Consider the following 26,433-nt stretch of genomic DNA (forward strand, 5'->3'; position numbering starts at 1 on the left):
AAAAAGCAAATTTTCCTGACTAAAGAAAGGTCAGATCTGCGAATGTGATAGATTGCCAACATGGAGATCTCATCAATGATTGCAAAAGCACGCTTTAGTTCACATTTTCTTGCGAGGAAAAGTTGACAAGTTTTTACAGGGTTAAATATCTTGGGGGCTATCAATCGGCGTGGATTGACAGAGCGATAAGCCAACGAGGTAGCGGAACGCTCCCGGGGGCTCGAGGAGACAGCCAATGGGAGGATGGAGGGGCGGATCCGGGGAAGGAGGCGGGTCCCCGGGCGCCTAGGAGCCACTTTTAGTCGCAGACGCTGGCGAAGTTTTGTGCGGACGGGAGGAAAGTTTGTGCCGAGTGAGAGGTTTACGCCGGATTTTTGTTTGCTATGCGCTGACTTCGGGAGCGGCACACCGGCCGCGATGGGTCCCTGGCTGCTGTGCTGCTTGCTGCCCGCCGCGATGGCGTTGGAAGGTATCCGAGGAAAAATCTCCCACCCCCCTGGGATCCGCGGCGTAACTCCGGCCGGAGCCGTTCGCGTCGGGAGAGGGCTGGGTTGGAGTGCAAGGGTACTGGCGAAGGAGGGTAGGGAACGGTGGGGGGGGGGGTGTTCAAGAGTTAGGAGGGGAGTAGAGAGTGGATTAGAGCGGGGAGGAAAGCACAGAGAGACAAGAGTATAGAACAGGGGTTGGAGAGGAGAGAAAAAGAGGGTATAGCGAGAGAATAGAGAAGGGAGCGATTGTTAGTGTAGAGTCGCGCTGAGGGTACAGAGAGGGGAAGGGGTTGTCAGTTTAGAGGGCAGAATAGGGGAAGGGATTGTCGGGTTTAGGAGGTTCCGGATTGTAGAGAGGCAACGGGATCAGCAGATTGTGGAGCGCATTTGGATTTGGGAGTTTACGGTGAAGCTTCAGAGGCGACGGGGATTGTCGAGGCTGAGGGGGTTGTAGATGGATCAGAGGGAGAGATTGGGTGAGGACTGTCGGGACAGAAGGAGGTGGGTTAATTTCTTGAGAAGCTGGGGAGAGGGGGACAGGGGTCTTTGGAGAGGTTGGAGAAGCGTGAGACGAGGGGAGGACAAAGACGCGAGGTGGGGGCAAAAGGTGGTTGAGGTGTGGAGAAGGTGTTTCTGCTCTGGTCAGAGGCAAACACCATCTGCCTTCCTGAGGAGGAGCGGATTGGACTGGGAACAAGTTCAGTGGCACTCGGGGGGAAACCGGGAGCCAGCGCTGCCCTGCCAGAGCTGGGGTCTGGGTGGTCTTTTGCCCATTGGGTCTGTGCTGGAGAAGATGGGGAGGCAAACCGAGAGAGAGAGGGGAGTGAGAAGTTATTTGGTGAAGGGGATTTGGGAAACGGGAAGCGGCTGGTGTTTAGGGGAGAATTTTTTAAAACATTTTAAAAAATGTTAACTATATATAGTAATTTATCGTTTTTGTTACTGTTGTGTGTTGAAATGTACTTGCTGCCGCAAAACAACAGGTTTAACGTCGTTTTAAATCGGATTCTGAAATGGCGAGAGTTTTGGTTGAAATCCGAATAGTGTGGCGTTGGGCAGGGTGTGCTGGGGAGCAGGGGCCTGGGGAAAGTTTGAGGGGGTAGAGGATAGAGTAGAGGAGAGTAAAGGGGGAGGTGTCCTTTCTCTCAACACCCCCCCCCCCCCACAAAACCACTGAGCTATTCGGATTGGCATCCATTAAGTTGGGATGGGGTGTTGAGAGCCTGTTACGTTTTCTCCTTGGTTCCCTGAACACTCCCCGATGCCATTGTAATCTGAGTCGGTAAAATACTTGTGAGTCAGCCGGCTCTACCTTCTGGAGTGTGAGCCTCTCCCCCCTAAAGGGAAAACAACCTAACCTATTGTTTTGCCTGCTTCCTTCCCCTGTGTATGTGACTTTTTCGTGAGTGTGTGTCTATTGGAGAGAGAAAAATTATTCGCCAATGTTCTGGAATCCTGACGGGCGTTTGTAGATTAAACCAGCAGAATTTTCTTGCAGTGCAAGGGTATGGGGTGGACTATTCAGTAAACCGACGCAGCTTTAAGACAATTGACAACATATGCAGAGGGGAGGGGGGAAAGGAAGAGCATTGCATGTTTTATGTTTTTTGTCCGTGTACTGCTGGTAGTTGTGACGCGTTTCTTGAAAGGGAAGGGGGTGGGAACAGCTTTAATAGGAGTTTCCCGAGGAGAGAGCGTGGGATTAACCCTCACAAAGGAACCATGCATAAGGCCTCGGAGAGGGGGACTGGGAGTCAACGGGGCGAGATCTCTGGGGAAAGCTTGTGGGGCAAACGAGCGTCCAAGTGGCTGTGATCTATTCCTGCTGTCGACGGCAGGGGTTGTTGACGGGCGTGGTTAGTACATGGCTGCGGGGATGCTGGTCGATGCGAGAGCAACACGCTGAGGGAGCTCGGCAGGTCAGGCAGTGTCTGGGGAGAGGGATGCACAGGGTCAAAGTAAGCTGGCAGAGAGTTGTAAACAGTCAGCTCCACCATGGGCACTAGCCTCCAGTATCCTGGATATCTTCCGGGAGCCATGCCTCAAAAAGGCGCGTCCATCATTAAGGACCCCCAACACCCAGGATCAGCCCTCTTCTCGTTGCTACCATCAGGGAGGACGTACAGAAGCCTGAAGACACACAGTCAACAATTCATTAACAACTTCTTCCATACACACACACACACACACACACACACACACACACACACACACACACACACACACACACACACACACACACACACACACACACACACACACACACACACACACACATCCCTACCCCTACCTGGAGGAACTCAGCAGGCCAGGCAGCATCTATGGAAAACAGTAAGCTGTTGATGTTTCAGCCCAGACCCTACTTAAAGATTTTCACTTCTTGTCTTCCCCTCTGCCATCACATTTCTGAATTTTTGTCTTCCCACTTATTTATTACAATTTTTGCACTATTTGATTTAACTATTTTGTTTATACACACACACACTTTAATTCACAGTTTTTTCTCTATCATTTATTAACATTGTACTGCTGCCGCAAAGACAACGAATTTCATGACATTTGTCAGTGATATTAAACCAGCATCTGGGTAGCCCTGACGAGCTGCTCCAGAATGCTGAAGGAACTCAGCGGGCCAGGCCAGGCAGCGTCCATGGAGAGGGATAAACCTGAGTTTGTCCAGCGCTTTGTGTATGTTGCTCAAGATTTCCAGCATCTGCAGAATCTCTTGCCTCGGAAGGGGTAGTAGGCTTGACTGTAGAACACCTTGGGTGATAAATTGTAGGTGTAGTGAAAATCTTTCTCTTACTGCAGATAATTCCACCACATCTGTAGATCGAGGTAGTACAGTGGAAAATCAATAACAGAGCATCACACAGACACACAATACTGGAGGATTTTGGCTGGTCAGTCAGCATCTGTGGAGGGAAATAAACAGTTGATGTTCAAAGTAAATTTTATTATCAAACTACATGTCACCATATACAACCCTGGGATTCATTTTCCTGCGGGCATACTCAGCAAATCGATAGAACAGTAACTGTAACAGGATCCGTGAAAGATCAACCAGAGTGCAGAGGACAACAAACTGTGCAAATGTAAACATAAATAAATAGCAGTAAATAACAAGAACGTGAGATAGTTCTTAAAGTGACACAAGCATGAGAGAATCTGCAGAAGCTGGAAATCCAACAAAGCAACACACACAAAGTGCTGGAGGATCTCAGCAGGTCAGGCAGCGTCTATGGAAATGAATAAACAGTAAATGTTTCGGGCTGAGACCCTTCTCAGTGGTTGTGGGGGCATTTGAATGGGTGGGCAAGTGAGTGTAGTTATCCCCTTCTGTTCAGGAGCCTGGTGGTCGAGGGGTAGTGACTGTTCTTGAACCTGGTGGTGTGAGTCCTGAGGTTCTTGGACCTTCTAGCTGATGGCAGCCATGAGGAAAGAGCGTGGCCTGGGTGGTGGGGATCTCTGATGGATGTTGTTCTCCTACGACAGTGTTTCATGTAGATGTGCTCAGTGGTTGGGAGGGTTTTACCCCTGATGTACTGGTAGGATTTTCCATTCAAGAGCGTTAGTGTTTCCATAAATGATGTTGTAGTGCAACCTGTCAATAAACTCTCCCTCGCACATCTGTTGTAATTTTAGATGCCATGCTGAATCTCTGCAGACTCTCTGCAGGTAGCACTGCCATCCTTTCTTTGCAATTGCACTTGCATGTGCATGAGGGTTCCAGAACAGATCTGGACCAACACAGAATAAAGTTCATAGGGTCTCAGGCCACTGCGACGAAGATTGGGATCAAGAGAACATGTTGTCGCGCTAGGGGACTGTTCAATCGTCTTGTAACAGCGGGACAGAAGTTGACCTCAAGCCTGGTGGTAGATTTTTGTGTCCTCTGAGCAGTGTGTGTAACTCTCTGTCGGTACGGGTAGAGGAGTTGCCATTCTCCTCGGTGAACGTTAGCGAGGGGCACGCTGATCTTGTCTGACTGTTGCTGTTGGGGGGGGGGAGAAATGTGCCAAAAGTCACATGGTGGATGGGAGATGGGGGTGGAGGGGTGGGAAGAGTTTGTGAATACCGGCGCAGAGCCGAGAGCCACCTCCGTCACCCAAGGCGGTGAGAAGTATAGATTGGAGGCTGGGTTTTGTGATGGGGAAACTTGGTTGGGGTCCTGATGGAGATAATGGGGCAGGTAGAGAATTCCCAGATTGATGAGTTCCTGGTATTTGGGAACCTCCTTTATTAGCAGGGGATGCAAAAGCCAGAGACATGGTTATGGTGGTAGTTTGCCCACTGCCAAAAAAAATGGTGTCTGCCACCTTGGGTGCCCTGATGTTGGCTTTTTCACAAACTCCAGAACTTCCAAGACCATCACAGGTCCAAATACCTGTGGATCATCTTAAGTCCAAAAGTAAAGTGCATGTATGTCCACACACGCTACCCTGAGATTATTTTGTTACAGGCATTCACAGTAGAACAAATAAATAGAACAGAATCACGCAAAGACTGACAAACAACCAAAGTGCAAAAAACCAAGTCTGCAAATACAGCACATAAAATAATAATAAACGAATAACAGTTTTAAAGACCTTGGAAGTGAGTCATAGGTTGTGGAATCAGTTCTGTGTTGATGTGAGTGAAGCTTGTTCCATTTACTGAACACCCTCCTATTCAGTCCCTTACCTTAAACCTGTGTCCTCAAGGTCTTGATTCCCAACCCTGGGGGGAAAAGGCAGCACGGTTACCCCCTCATGATTTTGTACACCTCTGTAAAATCGCCCATCAGTCTCCTACCCTGTGAGGAATAAACCCTGACGTTCCTCTATAACTCAGCCCTGCGAGTCCAGGCAAAATCTTTGTGAATCTTTTCTGCACGTATTCTATCTTAAAAGGCATCTTTCTACCAGCAGCATCACCATTACTGTGTGCCAGGTCGTATGACATGGGTGACCATGGTCTTTCCGTGACCGTGATTGTTCTTGGCAATATTTTCTACTGTAGTGGTTTGCTGTTACTGCCTTCTGGGCAGTGTCTTTACAAGACGGGTGACCCCAGCTAATATCAATACTCTTCAGAGATTGTCTGCCTGGTGTCAGTGGTCACATAGCCAGGACTTGTGATCCGCACCGGCTGCTCAACGACCATCCACCACCTGATCCCGTGGCTTCACGTGACCCTAATTGGTGGGGGTGGGGGGGGGGGGAACTCAGCAGGCTGGACAGCATCTAGGAAAAGAATAAACAGTTGAAGCCCTTCAGCAGCACTGGAGGAAAAAAAGCTGAGGAGTAGATTTAAAAGATGGATAGAGGGGAGAGAAGAGAGAGAAACACAAGGTGATAGGTGAAACCTGGAGAGAGAAGGGTGAAGTACAGAGCTGGAAAGTTGATTGGTGAAAGAGACAAGGCCATGGGAGGAAGAAAGAAAAGGGGGGAGGAGCACCAGAGGGAGGCAATGGGTGGGCAAGGAGAAGATGAGAGAGGGGAAAAAGGGATGGGGAATGGTGAAGTTGGGGGGATGGTGTGGGGGCCATTACTGGAAGTTTGAGAAATCGTTCATACCATTAGCTTGAAGGCTAACCAAACGGAATATAAGGTATTGTTCCTCCAACCTGAGTGTGGCCTCATCACGACAGGAATAGGAATGGGACGTGGAATTAACATGGGTGGCCACTGGGAGATCCTGCTTTCAGTGAAGTGGTCTCCCAGTCTATGTCGGGTCTCACCGATGTACAGGAGGCCACACCAGGAGCATCGAACGCAGTAGATGACTCTAACAGACTCACAGGTGAAGTGTCGCCTCACCTGGAAGGACCCTGAATGGTAGTGAGGGACGAGGTGTAGGGGCAGGTATGGCACTTGTTCCACTTACAAGGATAAGCACCAGTAGGGAGATCAGTGGGGAGGGACGAATGGACAAGGGATTCACGTAGGGAGCAATCCCTGTGGAAAGCAGAAAGTGGGAGAGGGGAGGGAAAGTTGTGCTTGGTGGTGAGATCCCGTTGGAGATGGTGGAAGTTTCAGAGAATCATGTGCTGGACTCCGAGGCTGGTGGGGTGGTAGGTGAGGACGTGAGGAATCCTATCCCTGGCTGAGTGGCAGAAGAATGGGATAAGAGCAGATGTGTGAAATGGAGGAGATGTTTGAAGGAAGTGTTGATGGTGGAGGAAGGGAAGCCCCTTTCTTTGAAAAAAGGAGCAGATGCGGCGGAGACGGAGGACTTGAGAGAAGGGGGTGGTGTTTTTACAAGTAACAGGGTGGGACAAGGTATAGTCCAGATAGCTGTGAGAGTCCGTGGATAAGCTGTCTCCAGAGATAGAGACAATGAGGTCGAAAAAGGGGAGGGAGGTGTTGGAAATGGACCAGGTAAATATGAGGGCAGTGTGGAATTCCCAAGGGTGATTGCAGGCTAATGGAGGGAAGGAGCACCTGACACCTTCTTCAGTAGAGACATATCTCCACCCTGTCACCAGACTCCTACAGCGAGGTAACTGGAACTGAAAACAATATTCAGAATGGAATATTGTTCCAATTAGTTCAGGATAGGTCAGTGGTCGCACGAGCAGGACTTGTGATGTGTACCAGTTGCTCAGCTGGTGCCTATCACAAAGATAAGTAGGAAAGTAAAATAGTGATAAGGAGGTGACGAGGGGGAGGGGAGGGTATAGATAGGTTAAGTGAGTGGGTAAATACTGTCAACTGAAGTATGAGGTAGGGAAAGTATAAAGTGGTCGAAATTTGCAAGGGAAATGTAAGCAAAGATGACTATCTAAGTGAGGGATTAAAGAACTGAGATGCAGCGAGATCTGAGTCATGTCATATTACAAAGGGTTTCTGAATGAACAGAGCGTTATAAGGAAATTGAACAGAATGTTCATCATTGTGAGGGGATTTGTGCTGTACGTAAAAGGTCACGGTGCAGTTCTGAGCTGTTGTCGGGACCACATCTAGAGCTCTGTGTACAGTAATGATGCAGTGAATTTATTTTCAGTGTGGCCACAATGGAACCCGTGTGGTCTTCCACTGTCATAACCCATCCACTTCAAGGTTCACCATGCTCTTTTGCACACCACTGTGGTAACGTGTGATTATTGAGCTGCTGTCTCCTTCTTGTCAGTTTGAACCAGACTGGCCATTCTCTTCTGACCTCTCTCATTAACAAGCCGTTTTCGCCCACAGAACTGCCGCTCTCCGGTTTTTTTCCCTGCACCGTTCTCTGTAAACTCTTCGGACTGTTGTGTGTGAAAATCCCAGCCGATCAGCAGATTCTGAGATATTCAAACTACCTTGATACCAGCAATCGTTCTGTGGTCAGAGTCACTTTGATCACATTTCGTCCCCGTTCTGATGTTTGGTTAGGCCAACTGCTGCCACATGAATGGCTGATTAGATATTTGCATTAATGAGCAGGTATACCTAACAAAGTACAACATAAATGAATTACCACAGAACATGTACGATACTGAGAGCAATTTTCTTGTGGGCATAATCAATAAATCCATCATATTATAATAACCATAATAAAGTCAGTGAAAGACTGCAGCAACTGGGCTTTCAACCAGTCAGCAGAAGACAACAAACCTTGCAAATACCAAAAGAAAAGAACTAATAATAAATAACCAAGCGATAAATATCGAGAGCTTGAGGTGAAGAGTCCTGGAAGCTGTGTTCATTGGTTGTGGAACGTTTCAGTGGGTGAGTGAAGTTATCCCCACTAGTTCAAGAGCCTGATGTCACAAAGTGGTCACCATATACTACCCTGAGATTCATTTTCTGCAGGCTTTTACAGGAAAATGAAGAAATAGAATAGAATTCATGACTGACAAACATCTAATGTGAAAAAATAAGACAAAGGGTGCAAATTAAAATTTAAAAGTATTGAGTTAATGAATTTGAGTCTTGAAAGTGTGTCTGTGAAATCAGTTTAGGGTTGAGGTGAGTGAAATTATCCACATTGGTTCAAGGGTAATAACTGTTCCTGAACCTGGTGGTCTGGGACCTTAGGCTCCGGTACCTCCTTCCTGATGGTAGAAGTGAGACGAGAGCGTGGCTATTTGAGGACAGATAAGAGAATGATTTTATTTATCAAATGTACATCAAAACATAGAGAAATGTGTCATTTACATCTACAACCAGCACAGTCCATGGATGTACTGGGGGCAGCCTGCAAATGTTGCCATCCCTCCAGTGTAGCAGGCCCATAACTTGCTAACCTGTATGTCTTTGTGATGTATGCGGTCGGAAACCCGTGAGGTCGCCGGGAGAGGATGTACAAGACCCCATAAAGGCAGTGATGGGAATTGAACCCCAATCGCCGGTGACGTAACGTAAACCATTATGCAAGCTGCTGTGCTGCCCCTGGTCTGCTTACTTAAGGGCAGATGTTAATGCACAAGAGGCAGTTTAGTGAAGGTGTACAAGATCCATATCTAGAATGGGAAAGTTGACTTGTTAGCAAGGCTTGGAGTCATAGTCTTACAATGCTGATTCAAGCCCTTCGGCCCATCTCATCCATTCTGACCAAAGTGCTAAGTCCCATTTGCCTGTGTTTGGCCTGTATCCTTTTAAACCTTTTCTATCTGTATATTTTTACAAATAATAATTCAGTTTTATTATTGTACCGGCCTCAGCCACCTCCTCTGACAACTTGTTGCATGCACACATAATCTTCTGTGTGGGGGATAAAGTTGCCCCTCTGTCTTATCGTAAGCCTATACCCACCAGTTTTTGGTTTCCGATGCTGGGAGGAAGATCTTATCTACAGGTATAACACAAGATTCTGCAGATGCTATAAATCCAGAGCAACACACCCAAAATGGTGTAAGAACTCAGCATGCCAAAGAGCATCTACAGGGAGGAATAAACAATGACATTTTGGGCCGGGACTCGTAATCAGAACTGATAGAGACAATTTACTCCTCTCCGTAGACCTGCTGAGTTATCTATGGGTGGCAGTGTGGAGATGCGTCACGACCAAAGAAAGAGTAAGGAGCTCCTGCAGATCACCCTTGGACAAGGTCTAACACCTGCTTAGCACCCCCCCCCCCCCACCCAAAGAATGGATCAGAGTCACATGAAGCCATTGGGGGCAGGTGGTGGGTGGTCGTTGAGCAGCCGGTGCAGATCACAAATCCTGGTTATGTGACCATTGACACCAGGCAGACAATCTCTGAAGAGTTTTGACAATGACTGGGGGCAGTGTCTTGTAAAGATACTGCCCAGAAGAAGTCAATGGCAAACCAGTGCTTTAGAAAAATTTGCCAAGAACAATCATGGTCCTGGAAAGACCGTGTTCACCCATGGCACAGAAGGAATGAACTCTTTGCCTCTCGTGATTTTACACTCCTCTATAAGGTCACCTCACACTCCAGAATTTTAAATACCCTGGCAGGTTTTGAACTAATGCCTCATTGTCAGTTGTGGAGGTTCAGGCTGCAGGTATTATGACCTAACCACTGGGTAAAAGGCACAGTAAATGGACTGGAAGTGTGTACGGATTAGGAATTGCAGCATCTTAAACCTGCTGTGGTATTTGTCAAGATCAGATTCAGTCCATCCCAGGTACGTTGCACCCCTCATTGCCCCACCACCAGAAGGCTGAGGGAGTTTGGCATGTCCCCTTTGACCCTCACCAGTATTTGTCGGTGCATCACAGAACGCATTCTGTCTCGAGGCGTTATGTCTCGGTACAGCAACTGCTCTGCCTGGGACCACAGGAGATTGCAGAGAGCTGTGAACAGAGCTCAGCTCATCAAGGAGACCCGACTCCATTCTGTGGACCCGTGCTGACTGAGGAAAGCAGCCGACATAGTCCAGGGTCCCACCTATCCTGGACGTTCTCTCCTGTACCCACCATTGTCAGGCAGAAGGTACAAAAGCACATACCAGCAGGATCAAGCACTGCTTCTACCCTGCTGTTGTCAGACTCTTCAACGATGAGAAGGACCCTTGGTGATGCAACCTGCCTCGTTAAGACCTTGAGCACTGCACTTACTGTGTAGCTGTTGCACTTCGTTCTGCATTGTCCCATAAGACATAGGAGCAGAATCAGGCCATTTGGCCCCTCGAGTGGAGTCACTATTTCATCATGGATGATTTATAATCCCACCCAACCCCATTCTCTTCACTTCTCCCTGCAACCTTTGACACTTTCACTAATTCTGAACCTATCAACTTCCACTTTAAATATACCCAATGATTTGGCCTCCACAGCCTCATGTGGCAATAAATTCCACAGATTCACCACCCCCTGACTAAAGAAATTCCTCCTCATCTCTGTGGTAAAAGGACTCCCTTCTCTTCTGAGGCTGTGTTCTAGGCTTTTCCCACTATAGGGAACATCCTCTCCATTTCCACTCTGTCTGGGTCTTTCAATATTGGTTCTCGTTTTACCTTAGTCTACTGTGCGATGCATTGATCAGCATGAACAGTATGCCAGCGATATCAGCTAAATGCTGGAGCAACTCAGCAAGTCAGGCAGCATCTGTGTGGAGGGAGATGAACAGTCGACGTTTTGAGCAGAGACCCTTCATCAGGACTGCGTAGGAAGGGAGTGGAAACCAGAAGGAGAATGCTGAACCTTGCACGTTGCCTGCCTGCAGTGCCTTTTCTCTGTAACTCCTAACACTTTTTATTAACTTGATGTACCTGTGTACAGTACTGTGCAAAAGTCATAAATAATGGTATAGCAGTACTATGCAAAAATCTGAGGCACATACGTATAGACGGTACTGTGTAAAAGTTTCAGGAACGTACAGTTCCTACAAAAAGTAGTCACCCCACTTGGAAGTTTTCATGTTTTATTGTTTTACAACATTGAATCACAGTGGATTTAATTTGGCTTTTTTGACTCTGATCAACAGGAAAAAAGGACTCTTTTGTGTCAAAGTGAAAGCAGATCTCTACAAAGTGGTCTAAATTAATTATAAATATAAAACACAAAATAATTGCATTAGTATCACCCCCTTTAATATGACATACAAAATCAAAACTAATTGGTTTTAAAATCACGTACTTGGTTAAATGGAGATCACCGTGTGCAGTCAAGGTGTTTCAATTGATTGCAGTAAAAATACACCTGTATCTGGAAGGTCCAACTGCAGGTGAGTCTGTAACCTGAATTTGGCACCGCTGTAAATCTGCCGAGAGCAGGCCGTCCTCAAAAACTGAGTGACCGTGCAAGAAGGGGACTAGTGAGGGAGGCCACCAAGAGACCTATGACCACTCTGGAGGAGTTACAAGCTTCAGTGGCTGAGACGGGAGAGACTGTACATACAACAACTGTTGTCTGGATGCTTCACCAGTCACAGCTTTATGGGAGAGTGGCAAAGAGAAAGCCAGTGTTGGGGAAAAAATACTCACATGAAATCTTGACTAGAGTTTGGCAGAAGGCATGTGGAAGATTCTGGAATGAGTTAGAAGAAGGTTCTATGGTCTAATCAGACTAAACACTATGTTTGATGTAAGCCAAACACCTCACATCATGAAAAATACACCATCTCTACCGTGAAGCATGGTGGTGTCTGCATCATGCTGTGGGGATGCTTCACTGCAACAGGTCCTGGTCAGCTTGTGAAGGTAGAGGCTAAAATGAATGCAGCAAAATACAGGGAAATCCTGGAGGAAAACTGTGACTTGGGAGATTTGTTTTCCAGCAAGACAGGGGCTCCAAGCATAAAGCCAAAGCTACACAGGAATGGGTTAAAAACAACATGGTTAATGTCCTGGAGTGGCCAAGTTAGAATCCAGGCCTCAATCCAATTGAAAGTTTGTGGCTGGATTTGAAAAGAGCTGTTCACTCACAGTCCCCATGCAATCTGACAGAGCTTGAGCAGTTTTGTAAAGAAGAATGGGGAAAATTCAGTGTCCAGATGTGCAAAGCTGATCGAGACCCATCCACACAGACTCAAGGCTGTAATTGCTGCCAAAGGTGCATCTGCTAAATACTGACTTGAAAGGGGGTGAGTTATTATGCAATCAATTACTCTGTGTTTAATACTTGTAATATAATTAGATCAATTTATCAAAATTTGTTTTCACTTTGACACAAAAGAGTCTTTTTCTGTTAATCAATGTAAAAAAAAAAGCCAAATTAAATCCACGGTGATTCAATATTGTAAAACAATAAAACATGAAAACATCCTGGGGGGGGGGGGGTGAACATTTTTTAAAGGTGTTGTGTATATAAATGGTATTCTGTAGAAGTCTTGGACTTTGCATGGTGCTGTGGTAATTTTATGTATTATACTGTACTGCTGCTGCAAAAAACACATTTCCTGACAGATGTGAGTGATGATAAACCTGATTCTGATCTGGGTCACTGTTGTAGACTGAGAGAGGGAAGGGGGCAGGGAGAGGGGAATCATGGTTAGGAAAAGGGGAATGGAGCGGGGAGGGAGCAGGAAGCACCAGAGAGACATTCTGTGATGATCAATAAACTGATTGTTTGGAATCAATGACCTTGCCTGGTGTCTCAGGGCTGGGTGTGTCTGCACCTGCTCCAGCATTCCTTCCCTGCCACCTGTCCCATACCCCTCCGACAGTGCTCCACTCCCGCCATTCCCAACATTCTTTGCTCCTGCCAGATTTACAAACTCCCTCTGCGCTTGACGTTGATAAATACGGTACTGTATTTCATACTAGCTATGTATATAGTATTTGCCCAAGACTTTTGCACAGCACTGTATGGAATTATCTATCTGAGTGGAATGCAAAGAAATGCTTTTCACTGTGTGTCTCAGTTTCTGTGACAATAATAAACCGATACTGCAGAAATATTCAAAGGCACTCTTACTGATCTTTGAGGAACACTATTGCCCAGGGAGAATCCCGAGACAACCTTTTGTTGTTAACGGTGACCCTCATTCTCTTCCGCACTCACCGTACCAGTTTTCCTCAGGATCTGAGATGTTATGTTTAAGTTAATTAAGTAACGTTACATTTAAGTTCTCTTTTAGTAGACGGTAGAGAGAGTAGGTTTAAGAAGAGGGGAAATGTTTAAAGGAACTTTGGGATCGTTGGCCCAGGTACTGAGGCACAGTGAACAGCTTGTCTTGCAAGCAGTTCATACAGATCAGATCGTAACGTAGAGGCAGAGTTGAGGTGGTTTGAACGTTTTAAGCACGGGGCCGGATTGGAAAGGTCAGGTGCTGGTGGAATGAAGGCTGGGGTCCGGGAGCGAGGAATGACCCACCGTTTGGCGGATTTAAGCACGGGGCCGGATTGGAAAGGTCAGGTGCTGGTGGAATGAAGGCTGGGGTCCGGGAGCGAGGAATGACCGAACGTTTGGCAGATTTAAGCACCGGGCCGGATTGGAAAGGTCAGGGTGTCGGGGATGGGCCGGTGTTCAGGGCAGAGGTTTACTCATCTCTGCAGTGAGTTGAGGCTGTGGCCTGCGGCTGACTGTCTCCTAGATCGACTATGGCGATGACCGGCCTTGTGGCTGTGGGCTCGTTGTTGTGAACTTCAGCTGTGCATGTTATTTGCTTACTTTTATTATTTGCACAGTTTGGTTTTTTTTGTCTCTGGTCTTTTTAATGGGTTCAATAGGGTTCCTTTGTGCTGCCTGTAAGGAGAGGAACCTCAAGGTTGTACATCATACATACTTTGATAATAGGGTGTCGGGGTGGAGATACACCGCCTTTGCTAGAAATGAAAGGTGCTTCTTGCCTCCACTAGCCTTCAGGTCACCCTTAGGCAAGGTTTAGCACCTGCTTAGACCCCTTGCCCCTTGTCACCCTCCGATCGGGGTCACGTGAAGCCACGGGAGCAGCTGGAGGATGGTTGTATGAGCAGCAGGTGCGGATCACAAGCCCTGGTTATGTGAACACTGACACCGGGCAGACAATCTCTGAAGAGTATTGATAGTGGCTGGGGTCGCCCGTCTTGGAAAGACACTGTCCAGAAGAAGGCAATAGTATCCAGAAGAAGGCAATAGTAAACCACTTCTGTAGAAAAAAAATTTGCGAAGGACAATCACAGTCACGGGAAGACCATGATTGCCCATGTCATATGACACGGCACATAATGGCAACGATGACTTTTATAATAAATACTTTGAGGTAAAATAACAATGCAGAATAAAGTGTAACAGCTACAGAAAGAGTACAGTGCAGGTAAACAATAAGGTGCACGGTCATTGTGAGGTCAAGAATCTTATTGTACTAGGGAACTATTTAATTGTCTTAACCAGTTGTGTAGAGGCTGCCCTTGAGGCAAGTATTTTTACACAATGGTGTGTGGCTGGAAGGTGCTGCCAGAGATGGTGATGAAGCCAGGTATGATAGGTTCCCAAGAGGCTTTTGAACAGGACATGAAGAAGGCCCTTGGCCCGAAACCCTTAGAGTAGAACTGATGGGCCGAATGGCCTAAATCTGCACCTGTATCTTATGGGTTCCAGGGAGAAGGCAGGAGATTGGGGTTGAGAGGAAAATTGACCAGCTGTAATGAAATGTTAGAGCAGACTTGATGGGCCAAATGGCCTAATTCTGCTCCTGTATGTTATAGTCTTATGGAATTGTCAAACGTTTATTCATTTCAATAGATGCTGTTCGATCTGCTGAGTTTCTCCAGCATTTTGTCTGTGTTGCTTTTGGATTTCCAGCAACTGTAGGTTTTCTCATGTTTACGATTTGCTACTCCACTGTGAAGAATCTTAGAGGAATGCTTACCTTGAAGAAGTTTAAATCTTGCCTTTTGGGAGTTCAGTGAGACCCTCTTTCCCTGCTAGCTCTTCTGGGCTGGCATCTTCCCCCCACCCCCCTTCCAGTCCTGAAGAACTCTCGGCCCAAAACATCAACTGTTTATTTCCGTAGATGCTGCTTGACCTGTCGCGTTCCTCCAGCGTTGTGTATGTGTTGCTCTGGATTTCCACTGCCTGTACATTTTCTTGCGTTTAGATACAAACCTAGCATATTAAAGAGTAGTGAGGGAGAAGAATATTGGTGGTTCAAGCTGGTTAACCTGTTAGCCCAAGTTCTCACCCTTTCTGTTGAATACATCAGTTAGACTTGTATTTTGATAGCATCAGTCCCAATTCTGGGATGTCCTGCAATGGTCGAGGGAAGGTACACGCTTTGGGGAAAGGTATTTATGTTGCTGCATCACCCAAGAAGCACCCTTCAAACTCATTCCTAGTTGTAAGGCTGAGGGTGGGTGGGGGATGCACTGCAAGATCCCATATACCACAAATAAGTTTTGGAGCCTTTTGGAGGGTGTTGATCAAAGGGGAGATGATGTTCCCCTTCCCACAGTCACTGTGTGTAACTTCTTGACAGTGAATTTTGTGTCCACCCATGAAGAGCCTCACTTTGTCCAGCATGCATCTGATGGGCCAAATGTAGGATAAATATTGCCCGGGATCATTCCTGAGGCTGGAAAGGTCATGGGAATAACTGGAGTCTGGGTTTCTGTAGGCCGTGGTTGTGAAGTCTTTCCTGCGCAAGCCGGCCTCCGCTATCAACGTGGTGGAATTCGCAGACATGCAGAGCGATGATCCTCCAGCACTTTCCAGGAGTATCCAGAGCTTGGGAACGTGACGTCCTCCTGGAGCTGAGAGTTGACCCGTGGAGTGGGGGCTCGTTATGTCTAATACACCTTGTATGGGAACTTTTATTTAGTTCCAAGTGTATTGGCAAAGAGCTGGAGAAAGGTCCTGTCTTCCGGAGCCTGGTCATGTAATCTGTCCGGAGTGTGCCCGGGGCAAGGTTCTCCTGATAAGGAGCAAGGGAAAGAGAGAAAGAAATGGAGAAGTTGCCCTCTCTCGGTTGCCCAAGTGGTAACTTCAGCTGCCCTTTTGCTCTGTTTCCTCCCCCCCCCACCATGAAACAGACTTTTTCTGTCTAATTACTAAGGAGGGTCACCACATCAAAGGCTTCGATCAGTTTGGCCTTGCGGGGAATTAACTGCTTTGGATGGGTTTGGATGCCTAATTGGTCACAGCGGGATTTGAACCTGCTACCTTAGTGAATTGGGGGCTAGATACCATAATCACGAAACTACCTGCACAAGCGGGGGAGGAGTCCTCAGCATCTGTCGCCTCATTATCTTTCTAGCGGGCAATGTGGTCACGAAGCACGTTCTGTAGCACCAGCTAGCAGGGCGAACCTGGTTGAAAGCTTCTAAGAACGGAGTGTAGCAGCAAGATGGCATGCTGAAGCACTTAACCCTGCCCCAGTACTCAGTACGATGATGAATGGATGGCCCCCGGCCTCATTCTTCCTCTGACCCTCTCCAATGCTACCCTCAATTCCCCTATCTTTGAAAAATCTGTTCATCTCCTCGTTAACCACTGTGCCATAGCAGAAGAAGTACGTGGAGTTGCTGCCTCACAGCGTTGGAAACACGAGATCGATACTGACCTACGTCACTCAATATGTTGTTCATTATATGACGTTGGGCGATCATGTTCTATCCATGACCATGATTGCTCTTGGCAAATTTTTCTACAGGAGTGGTTTGCCATTGCCTTCTTCTGGGCAGTGTCTTTACAAGACGGGTGATCCCGGCCATTATTAATACTCTTCAGAGATTGTCTGCCTGGCGTCAGTGGTCACATAACCAGAACTTGTGATCTGCACCGGCTCCTCGTACGACCACCCACCACCTGCTCCCATGGCTTCACATGACCCTGATCGAAGGGCCACCCAGGTGCTACACCTTGCCCAAGGGTGACCTGTAGGCTAGCGAAGGGAAGGAGACCTTTACTCGTCCTTTGATAGAGACAGAACTCCACCCTGACACCCACTGAGTCTGTAGTTATTGTTTAGTGGGATACAGTGACCCTCCAAGCCATGCTGCCCTGATTTAATCCTAGCCTGATCACAGGACAATTTCCATGATCAACTGACCTACTAATTGGTACGTCTTTGGACTGTGGGAGGAAAGCGGAACACGAGGAAACGCACGCAGTCACGGGGAAACAAGCTCCTTACCGGGGGGGGGGGGGTGTGTGTGTGTGTATCTCCCTGTGGGAATGTGTGGGTTTGGCCCCAGGCTGAAGGCTGCTGAGGCTTTGGAGGGAGTGCAGAAGAGGTTTACCAAGTTACTGCCTGGTTTAGAGGGTGTGTGCCGTCACGAGAGGCTGGATAAACTTGGGCTGTTTTCTCTGGAGTGTCAGAGGCTGAGGGGAGATCTGATAGAGGTTTGCAAGAGTATGAGAGACATAGAGAGAGAGTGGACAGGGAGTATCTGTTTCTCAGGGTAGAAATGAAGGTGAGAGGGGATAGGTTTAAGTGGGATATGAGAGGTAAGTTTTTTTACTCAGGGTGGTGGATGCTGGGAATGCTTTGCCTGTTATGGTGACAGAGGCAAATACATTAGAGACTTTTAAGGTCCCAAACAAAAGAGAATCTACAGTTGTTGGAACACACACAAAATTCTGGAGGAACTCAGCTGGCCAGGGTGCTGCAGAGGTTTTTAAGAGATGTTTGGATAGGCGCATGGATGTGAGGAAGATGGAGGGATTAGTGTTTGGGTGTTTCTGATTTGCTTTTTAGCTGGTACAGCACAACACTGTGGGCCGAATGGCCTGTTCCTGTGCTGTACTCTTCTATGCTCTCCAGGTTCCTCTCTCATCCCAATAATTTGTGGGTCGGTGGCTTAATTGCTGCCCAGTGTGTTCGTGGGGGAGGGGGTTATGGGTAAAATCTTGAGGGTGGGGTAGTTGATGGGAATATTGGTTTAAACGGGGGGGGAGGGGTGGTTTCGATGCGTAAAAGGACCTGTTTCCATCCATGTAGTGTGATGTAGTGATTCACACTCCACAATTCCCTCAAGATAGAGAATTCCAGATTGCTCCATCCTCCATGCAGGGAATTCTTGATGCCACGAGAGGGGGTTTAAAGGTAAACAGGGAAACTCCCCTCTCTGTAGATGCCGCCCGACTGGCTGTGATCTTCCAGTAATTTTTTGTTGTTGTACCGCGGACGGGAAGGCGGTGGAGGGAACTTTTAAGAGTGGCTTGCCTGTCATTTGGGGGTGGGTGTGTTCACCTGGCGATAGCTGGCTTGGACAGTAACTAGATAACTGCGCAAACAACCTGTGTGGTTTGAAGTGATGCATTTGGGCGGGTTGGGGCGGAATGAGCTATCTGGCATTATTGTGAAACTATACACCAAAAAAGCATAACTCTATACAGACAGAAAGAAACATCAAAGCGTATCAGTTACTCAGAACTGATAAGAATTGACGATTAAGGAGGGGAGAGTACTCAAGCCAAACACGGGATTACAATATATCTCTTGTTCTGAAGACTGGATTTAGGAATGAACTTCAAAGGTTTTGGTGACGTGGGCTTGTTCTGTGTCTAATCTTCACGCTGCTCTGTAGCAGATATGGGAATGAAATCTGACTGCTTTAAGCTGCATTTTTTTTTGCGTTCAGTAGCCACTTTATTAGGCACAGGACTGGAAGCTGGAATTCATTGCCGTTAAGACGGCTGTGGGGGCCAACTTGCTGGGTATTTTTCAAATGGGAGTGGATGGGCTTTTGATTAGTCGGGGCATCAAAAGTTAACCATATAACAATCACAGCACGGAAACAGGCCATCTTGGCCCTCCTAGTCCGTGCCGAACCCTTAATCTCACCTAGTCCCACCTACCCGCACTCAGCCCATAACCCTCCACTCCTTTCCTGTCCATATACCTATCCAATTTTACCTTAAATGACACAACTGAACTGGCCTCTACTACAAGTTACAGGGAGAAGCTGGAAGAATGGGGTTGGGAGGGAAAATAAATCAGCCAGGATCAAAGAGCGGAGCAGACTTGATGGGCCGAATGGCCTGATTGTGTTCTAGCCTTATTAAGATATAGCAGGTACCTAATAAAGTAGTCACTGACTGTATGTTTCTGTTTTCTGCTGGTATAGCCCGTCCTCTTCAAGGTTCAACGTGTTGAGCATTCAGAGATGCTCTTCTGCACACCACTGTTGCAATCTGTGGTTATTTGAGTTACTGTCAGATTGAACCAGTCTGGCCGTTCTCCTCCGACCTCTCCCATTAACAAGGCATTTTCGCCCACAGAACTGCCGCTCACTGGATTTTTTCTTTTTGGTTTTCGCACCGTTCTCTGTAAACTCGAGCCACCGTTGTGCGTGAAGATCCCAGATCACCAGTTCCTGAGACAATCAGACCACGCCGGACGACACTAGAAATCATTCCACGGTCAAAGTCACTTTGATTGCATTCCTTCCCCCGTTCTGATGTTTGGTTGGAACAACAACTGAACCTCTCGACCATGTCTACATGCATTGAGTTGCTGCCACGTGATTGGCTGATTAGATACTTGAATAAAGTGGCCACTGGGCATATACCTGTGTTATTCAAATTAGGATATGTGCGGTGCAGGTATTTATCATGCATCCCCGAGAGAAGGTGGGTGGGGAAGGGGGCTCGTTTGCTGAGCAGAAGCCTGCTCTGGTGAAGGTACTCTCCTGCCGAGGGCTATCAGCGTAGCCGGGGAGGGTAAGTGCATGGAGTTTCAAGGTGAGACATATGGGGTCAGAACTGGGCTGTCTGGCTCATCGAGTCTACTCCACCAGTCGACCACAGACGTTCTCCCACCTTATCCCCGTAACCCTTAAACTCACCTCCCTCCCCACCAGTCAGGAACCTGTTGGTCTCTGCGTTCCATGGAAATGTGTCAACCTGTGGTTGAAAAATTCCTACTCTTCTCATTTCTACAGAGGCATTCTTGTGCCCTCGCATCCTAGACTCAGGTGAAGATTTGATACACAAAATCATGAGGGGCAAAGATAGGGTTGGGTGTTGGGATGGGGATACATCTCTACCAAAGGAGGTGTAAGACACTCCTTCCTTCGGCTAGCCTGCAGGTCACCCTCGGGCAAGGTGTAGCACCTGCTTAGCCCTGATCAGGGTGATGTAAAGCCATGGGAGCAGGTGGTGGATGGTCGTATGAGCAGCCGGTGCAGATCACAAGTCCTGGTTATGCGACCACTGACACCAGGCATACAATCTCTGAAGTGTATTGACATGGTTGGGGGTCAACCATCTTGTGAAGACACTGCCCAGGAGAAGAAAACGGCAAACCACTTCTGTTGTTAATTTTGTCAAGTACAAACATGGTCATGGAAAAACCATGTTAGCTTACCTCATGTTTTACGGCACGTAATGAACGAATGATAAGGTAAATGCAAGCGGACTATTTTCCACTAACGTTGGGTGAGTCCAGAACTAGAGGTCATAGGTTAAGGTTGAAAGGTGAAACGTTTAACCGTAGGGGATACTACTTCAGATGGCGGTGTGAGTGTGGAACGAGCTGCCAGTGGATGTGGGTTTGATTTCCACATTTAAGAGAAGGTTGGATGCAATAGGAGGGATATGGAGGGCTGAGGTCCAGGCGCAGGTCAATGGGATTGGCATGGATTAGAGGGGCCGAAGGACCTGCTTCCGTGCTGTAGTGTACTGTAAACCTCCTACTGATGAAGCCATTCTCTTCATTCACGTCCAGTCTGTCCAAGCCTTTCACCTGTGGCCGTGCCTTCTGTAGATGATTAACACGCTGTGGGCCAGTGGTGGAGGGAGGGAGAGCATTTGGACTGTTTAACAAGGTTGAGTGGGCTCTCTTGACCCTGCTTGTGTCGACTTACGGCCCATTAAGCCGCTGGTGTTTAATGCAGCAGCAAAGGTCCTGTATCTCTGGCGGTGTTCAGGGCTTCCTTCATTGTGTCAGTAGCTTCCTCTCAGGTCAGTCATGTAAGTCCCGGGTGGAGACTCAGGAATACCGTCACACTCAGATGTAGAAGGATTCTTCGTTGCTGTTTCCATAACAATTTTGTTTTACTAGTCAGGCTTGTTAGCCCTGAGCTGAACCCCTGAACCTGGAGGACCAGTGGACCACTCTTAGTCTGGCCTCTACCCTTTGACCTGTTTGGCATGGGTGACCCTACCAAGAGCCAAAGCATAAAGCCCTGACTCCAGCCAACGTAGTCGGGTCATTGAGGCACGCAAACCTCCAAACCCTACAACATGATTGTGGTCCTGTTGGAGGTGGTCACGTTGAACTTGCTGAGAATTATTGGAGCCGCACTTATCCAGGCGAGCGGGGAGTGTTCCGTCACACTCCTGGCTCTGCCTTGTAGATGGTGGGAAGAGTCACAGAGTCGGGATGAGAACAGTGGATTCTCTCAGTCTCAGGGAAACTGTGTTTATTCAGCGATAGGGTAACTGACCATATCTTTGTCAGGACTAACAATGTTTACAATATTTGTAGAGTAACTGCCCTTAAGTTGAATGCGGGCCTGATAATGTGCAGTTTGAGTCAATGTTTACAAGCGATGGATTAACATTATCGTTAATGGCGGCTCTGATATGAACAGCCAAGATGTTTGATTCTCACAGAAGTTCATGAGCAAGCTCAAAGTCACCTCCCTGCTGATCATTCGCCGAAGGCCAGGGATTTGATCCCAATGCCAGAATGCTTCAGTAAAGCAGACCCAGAACAAAATGTAAATTCTTCAGATGCTGGAAATCCAAAGCAATGCACACAAAATGCTGGAGGAACTCGGCCGGGTCAGGCAGCATCAATGGAAATGAATAAACAGTGGACATTTCGGGCCGAGACCCTTCTTCGGGACTGGAAAAGGAGCGAGAATAAAAGGTGGGGGTTGGGGAAGGAGGATAGCTAGAAGGTGATAGGTGAAGCCAAGTGGGAGGGAGAGGTCAAGGGCTGGAGAGGAGAGGAAGGAATCTGATGGGAGAGGAGAGTGGAGCGTAGGAGAAAAGGAAGGGGGAGGTGTGACAGGTGAGAAAGCAGTAAAAAGTCAGAGGGTAGGGAGATGGATTTTTTTTTTAGCAGAAGGAGAAATTGATATTCATGCCATCAGATTGGAGGCTACCCAGACGGAATGTCAGATGGTGCTCCTCCACCCTGAGGGTGGCCTCATCTTGACACTAGAGGAGACCGATTCCTGGTTCAAGATGCCAGCATTGTCTCTGAAGGTGATCAGAGTTGAGATTGAAATCTTATTTTTCACATGTGCATCAAAGCATAAGTGTTGTTTGAATTGTGTTGTTTGTATCTGGGGTACGGTACCGATGGGGACAGGTCTGTCACTGTGTTACACCGGGGTACAGTACCGATGGGGACAGGTCTGTCACTGTGTTACACCGGGGTACAGTACCGGTGGGGACAGGTCTGTCACTGTATAACACCGGGGTACGGTACCGGTGGGGACAGGTCTGTCACTGTGTTACACCGGGGTACAGTACCGGTGGGGACAGGTCTGTCACTGTATAACACCGGGGTACAGTACAGGTGGGGACAGGTCTGTCACTGTGTTACACCGGGGTACAGTACCGGTGGGGACAGGTCTGACACTGTATAACACCGGGGTACGGTACCGGTGGGGACAGGTCTGACACTGTATAACACCCGGGTACGGTACCGGTGGGGACGGGTCTGACACTGTATAACACCCGGGTACGGTACCGGTGGGGACGAGTCTGTCACTGTGTAACACCAGGGTACGGTACCGGTGGGGACGGGTCTGTCACTGTATAACACCCGGGTACGGTACCGGTGGGGACGAGTCTGTCACTGTGTAACACCCGGGTACGGTACCGGTGGGGACGGGTCTGTCACTGTATAACACCCGGGTACGGTACCGGTGGGGACGAGTCTGTCACTGTGTAACACCAGGGTACGGTACCGGTGGGGACGAGTCTGTCACTGTGTTACACTGGGGTACGGTACCGGTGGGGACGGGTCTGTCACTGTGTTACACTGGGGTACGGTACCGGTGGGGACGGGTCTGTCACTGTGTTACACCGGGGTACAGTACCGGTGGGGACGGGTCTGTCACTGTGTAACACCAGGGTACGGTACCGGTGGGGACGAGTCTGTCACTGTGTTACACTGGGGTACGGTACCGGTGGGGACGGGTCTGTCACTGTATAACACCGGGGTACGGTACCGGTGGGGACGGGTCTGTCACTGTTTTACACTGGGGTACGGTACCGGTGGGGACGAGTCTGTCACTGTGTTACACTGGGGTACGGTACCGGTGGGGACGGGTCTGTCACTGTATAACACCGGGGTACGGTACCGGTGGGGACGGGTCTGTCACTGTTTTACACTGGGGTACGGTACCGGTGCGGACAGGTCTTTCACTGTATAACACTGGGGTACGGTACCGCTGGGGACAGGTCTGACACTGTATAACACTGGGGTACGGTACCGGTGGGGACGGGTCTGTCACTGTATAACACTGGTGTACAGTACCGGTGGGGACGAGTCTGTCACTGTATAACACTGGGGTACGGTACCGGTGGGGATGGGTCTGTCACTGTATAACACTGGGGTACGGTACCGGTGGGGATGGGTCTGTCACTGTGTAACACCCGGGATACGGTACCGGTGGGGACGGGTCTGTCACTGTTTTACACTGGGGTACGGTACCGGTGGGGACGGGTCTGTCACTGAGTTACACCAGGGTACGGTACCGGTGGGGATGGGTCTGTCACTGTATAACACTGGGGTACGGTACCGGTGGGGATGGGTCTGTCACTGTGTAACACCCGGGATACGGTACCGGTGGGGACAGGTCTGTCACTGTTTTACACTGGGGTACAGTACTGGTGGGGACGGGTCTGTCACTGTTACACTGGGGTAGTTATGGTGGGGACGGGTCTGTCACTGTAACACTGGGGTAGTTATGGTGGGGACCAGTCTGTTTCTGTAGATCACTGGTGTTATCTGTAACAGTTCAGTTAATGAGTGAGGAGCTGTAGTTGATTTTCCTGCAGCTGTCTCTACCTGGCACAGGACACGCTGGATTGATCAGCTGCTGAATGCTTCTGTGTGCTGATGTTGTTAACCCCCATCTGCTGAGGTAATGCTGTGCATCATTACAAGAGGCAGGGAAACTCCTGTAGGAGGGTTGTGTCCCTACAGAGCACCCTCTCCATGTGGGATCCCGAGGAGAGACAAACTTTGACATCTAAAAACTTTGACAAACTTCTATAGAAGTGTGGTGGAGAGTGTATTGACTGGCTGCATTACAGCCTGGTATGGAAACACCAATGCCTTTGAACAGAAAATCCTACAAAAAGCAACGGATACTGCCTAGCCCATCATGGGTAAAGCCCTCCCCACCATTGAACACATCTACATGAAACGCTGTCATAGGACATCAGAGATCCTCACCACCCAGTTCATGCTCTCTCCTCACTGCTGCCATCAGGAGCCTCAAGACCCACACCACCAGATTCAAGAACAGTTATTACCCCTCAACCATCAGGCTCTTGAATCAAGAGGATAACCACTCAACTTCACTTACCCCATCCCACAACCAGTGGGCTCTTCATCTCATGTTCTCGATATTTGTTGTTTATTTATTTTTTGTTATTAGTTCTTTCTTTTTGTACTTGCACAGTTTGTCTTCTATGCTCAGTGGTTTATCACCCCAGTTAGCCAGTCTTTCATTGATCCTGTTACTATTCTATAGATTTGCTGACTATGCCCACAGGAAAATGAACCTCAGGGTTGTATATGGTGACGTATACGCACTCTGATAATAAATTCACTTTTGAAGTTTTTTCTTTCTTTGGAGTGGATGGAAATGACCGTTCATTTCCCTAAAGCCTCGTGTTGATGAAGTGCTTCTCAAAAGGCACTCGCTGTCGCAACTTTCCCAGTCCTTCCTGAATCTCAGTCTCTCTGGCATCCTGTTGGCCTTCAGACAGTCAAACCCTTGGCTTCACTTTGGATTGTCATCTTCCACGACAAGTGGGTCACAAATTGAAAGTGGCTGTCAACACTGTCTCCTCACCTCCTGTTCTTGATATTTATTGCTTATTAATTATTATTTTGTTGTTTGCTCAGTTTATAGTCTTTTGAACGAGTTCTTTGTCTTGTTGTGTGCTGTTTTTAAACCTTAGGATATAGGAGCAGAATTAGGCCATTTGGCCCATTGAGACTGCTCTGCCGTTTTGTGTTCAAAGTACTGTTATTAACAATGTATACAATATACAACTTTGAGATTCTCCTGACAGGCAGTCACAATACAAAGAATCCCAAAAGGACCCATTTTTAAAAAAAAGACAGTCAAGCACGCTATGTGCAGAGAGAAAATAAACAAATCGTGCAAACAATAAATTCAATCAGATATCGCTCTAAATTGAAATCCCCAGACCCTCAGTTCTGCACAGAGTGGAGCAGCGAGCTGAACCAGCCCAATCCTCACCTCGAACCTCAACACCCTGGCCTTTTCAATCTGGCCCAGCGCCCAAGTCGCCATCCAAACATTGGGTTCAGTCGCGAGCTGCGATCTGCGATCTGCGAGCTGGACCATGCTGTCTCGATTCAGCCTGTACCTGGCCTTTCTGATTTAGCCTGGCACTTAAGTCGATCGAACCTTGGTTTCTCCTCACTCTCGGTGACGGGCCTACTGCCTCTCCTCTGCCACCTCAAGTTGCCTCCATGCAATGTTCCCTCTAATTTGTAATGACCCAGTGTGCACAAAAATCTTGTGCTGTGCCATGTCTTGCCTGGTCACAACAGCATGTGCACACTGAATTTTTAAACGGAAGCAAAGCTGAAGCTATTCTAAGGATAATAAACTCCCAAGTCTAGTTTGTTGTTCATTGTTTAAAAGAAATAAAGTAATATACATCAATAAGTCTTATTTCTCATAGACTATATGACAGTATGTAATAATATCAATCTTTTCACGTTACTAAAGTTGTTTGAACTGGTCAAACAAAACTTATAAAATTGCAAAGCTAGTTGATAAAATATCTAGATAGTTACTTTACATTGTGACTTTTGTATCACAAAAATACATAAGGGTAACACCAGTTTCTGTATCATTCATGAATATTTCTCCTACCTGCATGTTCCTGACCTCATGAGCTTTCAGTGCAGCAGTTTCCACTGTTCCATTAAGCCATTCCACTTTCAATGAACTCACAGTTCATTTTTGCTTCACAG

The 26,433-nt window shown here is 47.8% G+C and overlaps 1 protein-coding gene across 1 annotated transcript in view; it reads left to right on the forward strand.

Moving 5' to 3' along the window:
- The first annotated feature begins 280 nt into the window (after positions 1-280).
- The window catches only part of LOC132396912 (ephrin type-B receptor 3-like), a 76,349-nt gene continuing 50,196 nt past the window's right edge, over positions 281-26,433 (forward strand). Inside the window, exon 1 of the mRNA XM_059974998.1 lies at positions 281-469. Within this exon, the coding sequence (XP_059830981.1) occupies positions 418-469 (52 nt within the window). The 5' untranslated portion in view covers positions 281-417. The remainder of the gene's footprint in view (positions 470-26,433) is intronic.

Source organism: Hypanus sabinus, chromosome 7, assembly GCF_030144855.1.
Source record: "Hypanus sabinus isolate sHypSab1 chromosome 7, sHypSab1.hap1, whole genome shotgun sequence".
Lineage (NCBI taxonomy): Eukaryota > Metazoa > Chordata > Chondrichthyes > Myliobatiformes > Dasyatidae > Hypanus > Hypanus sabinus.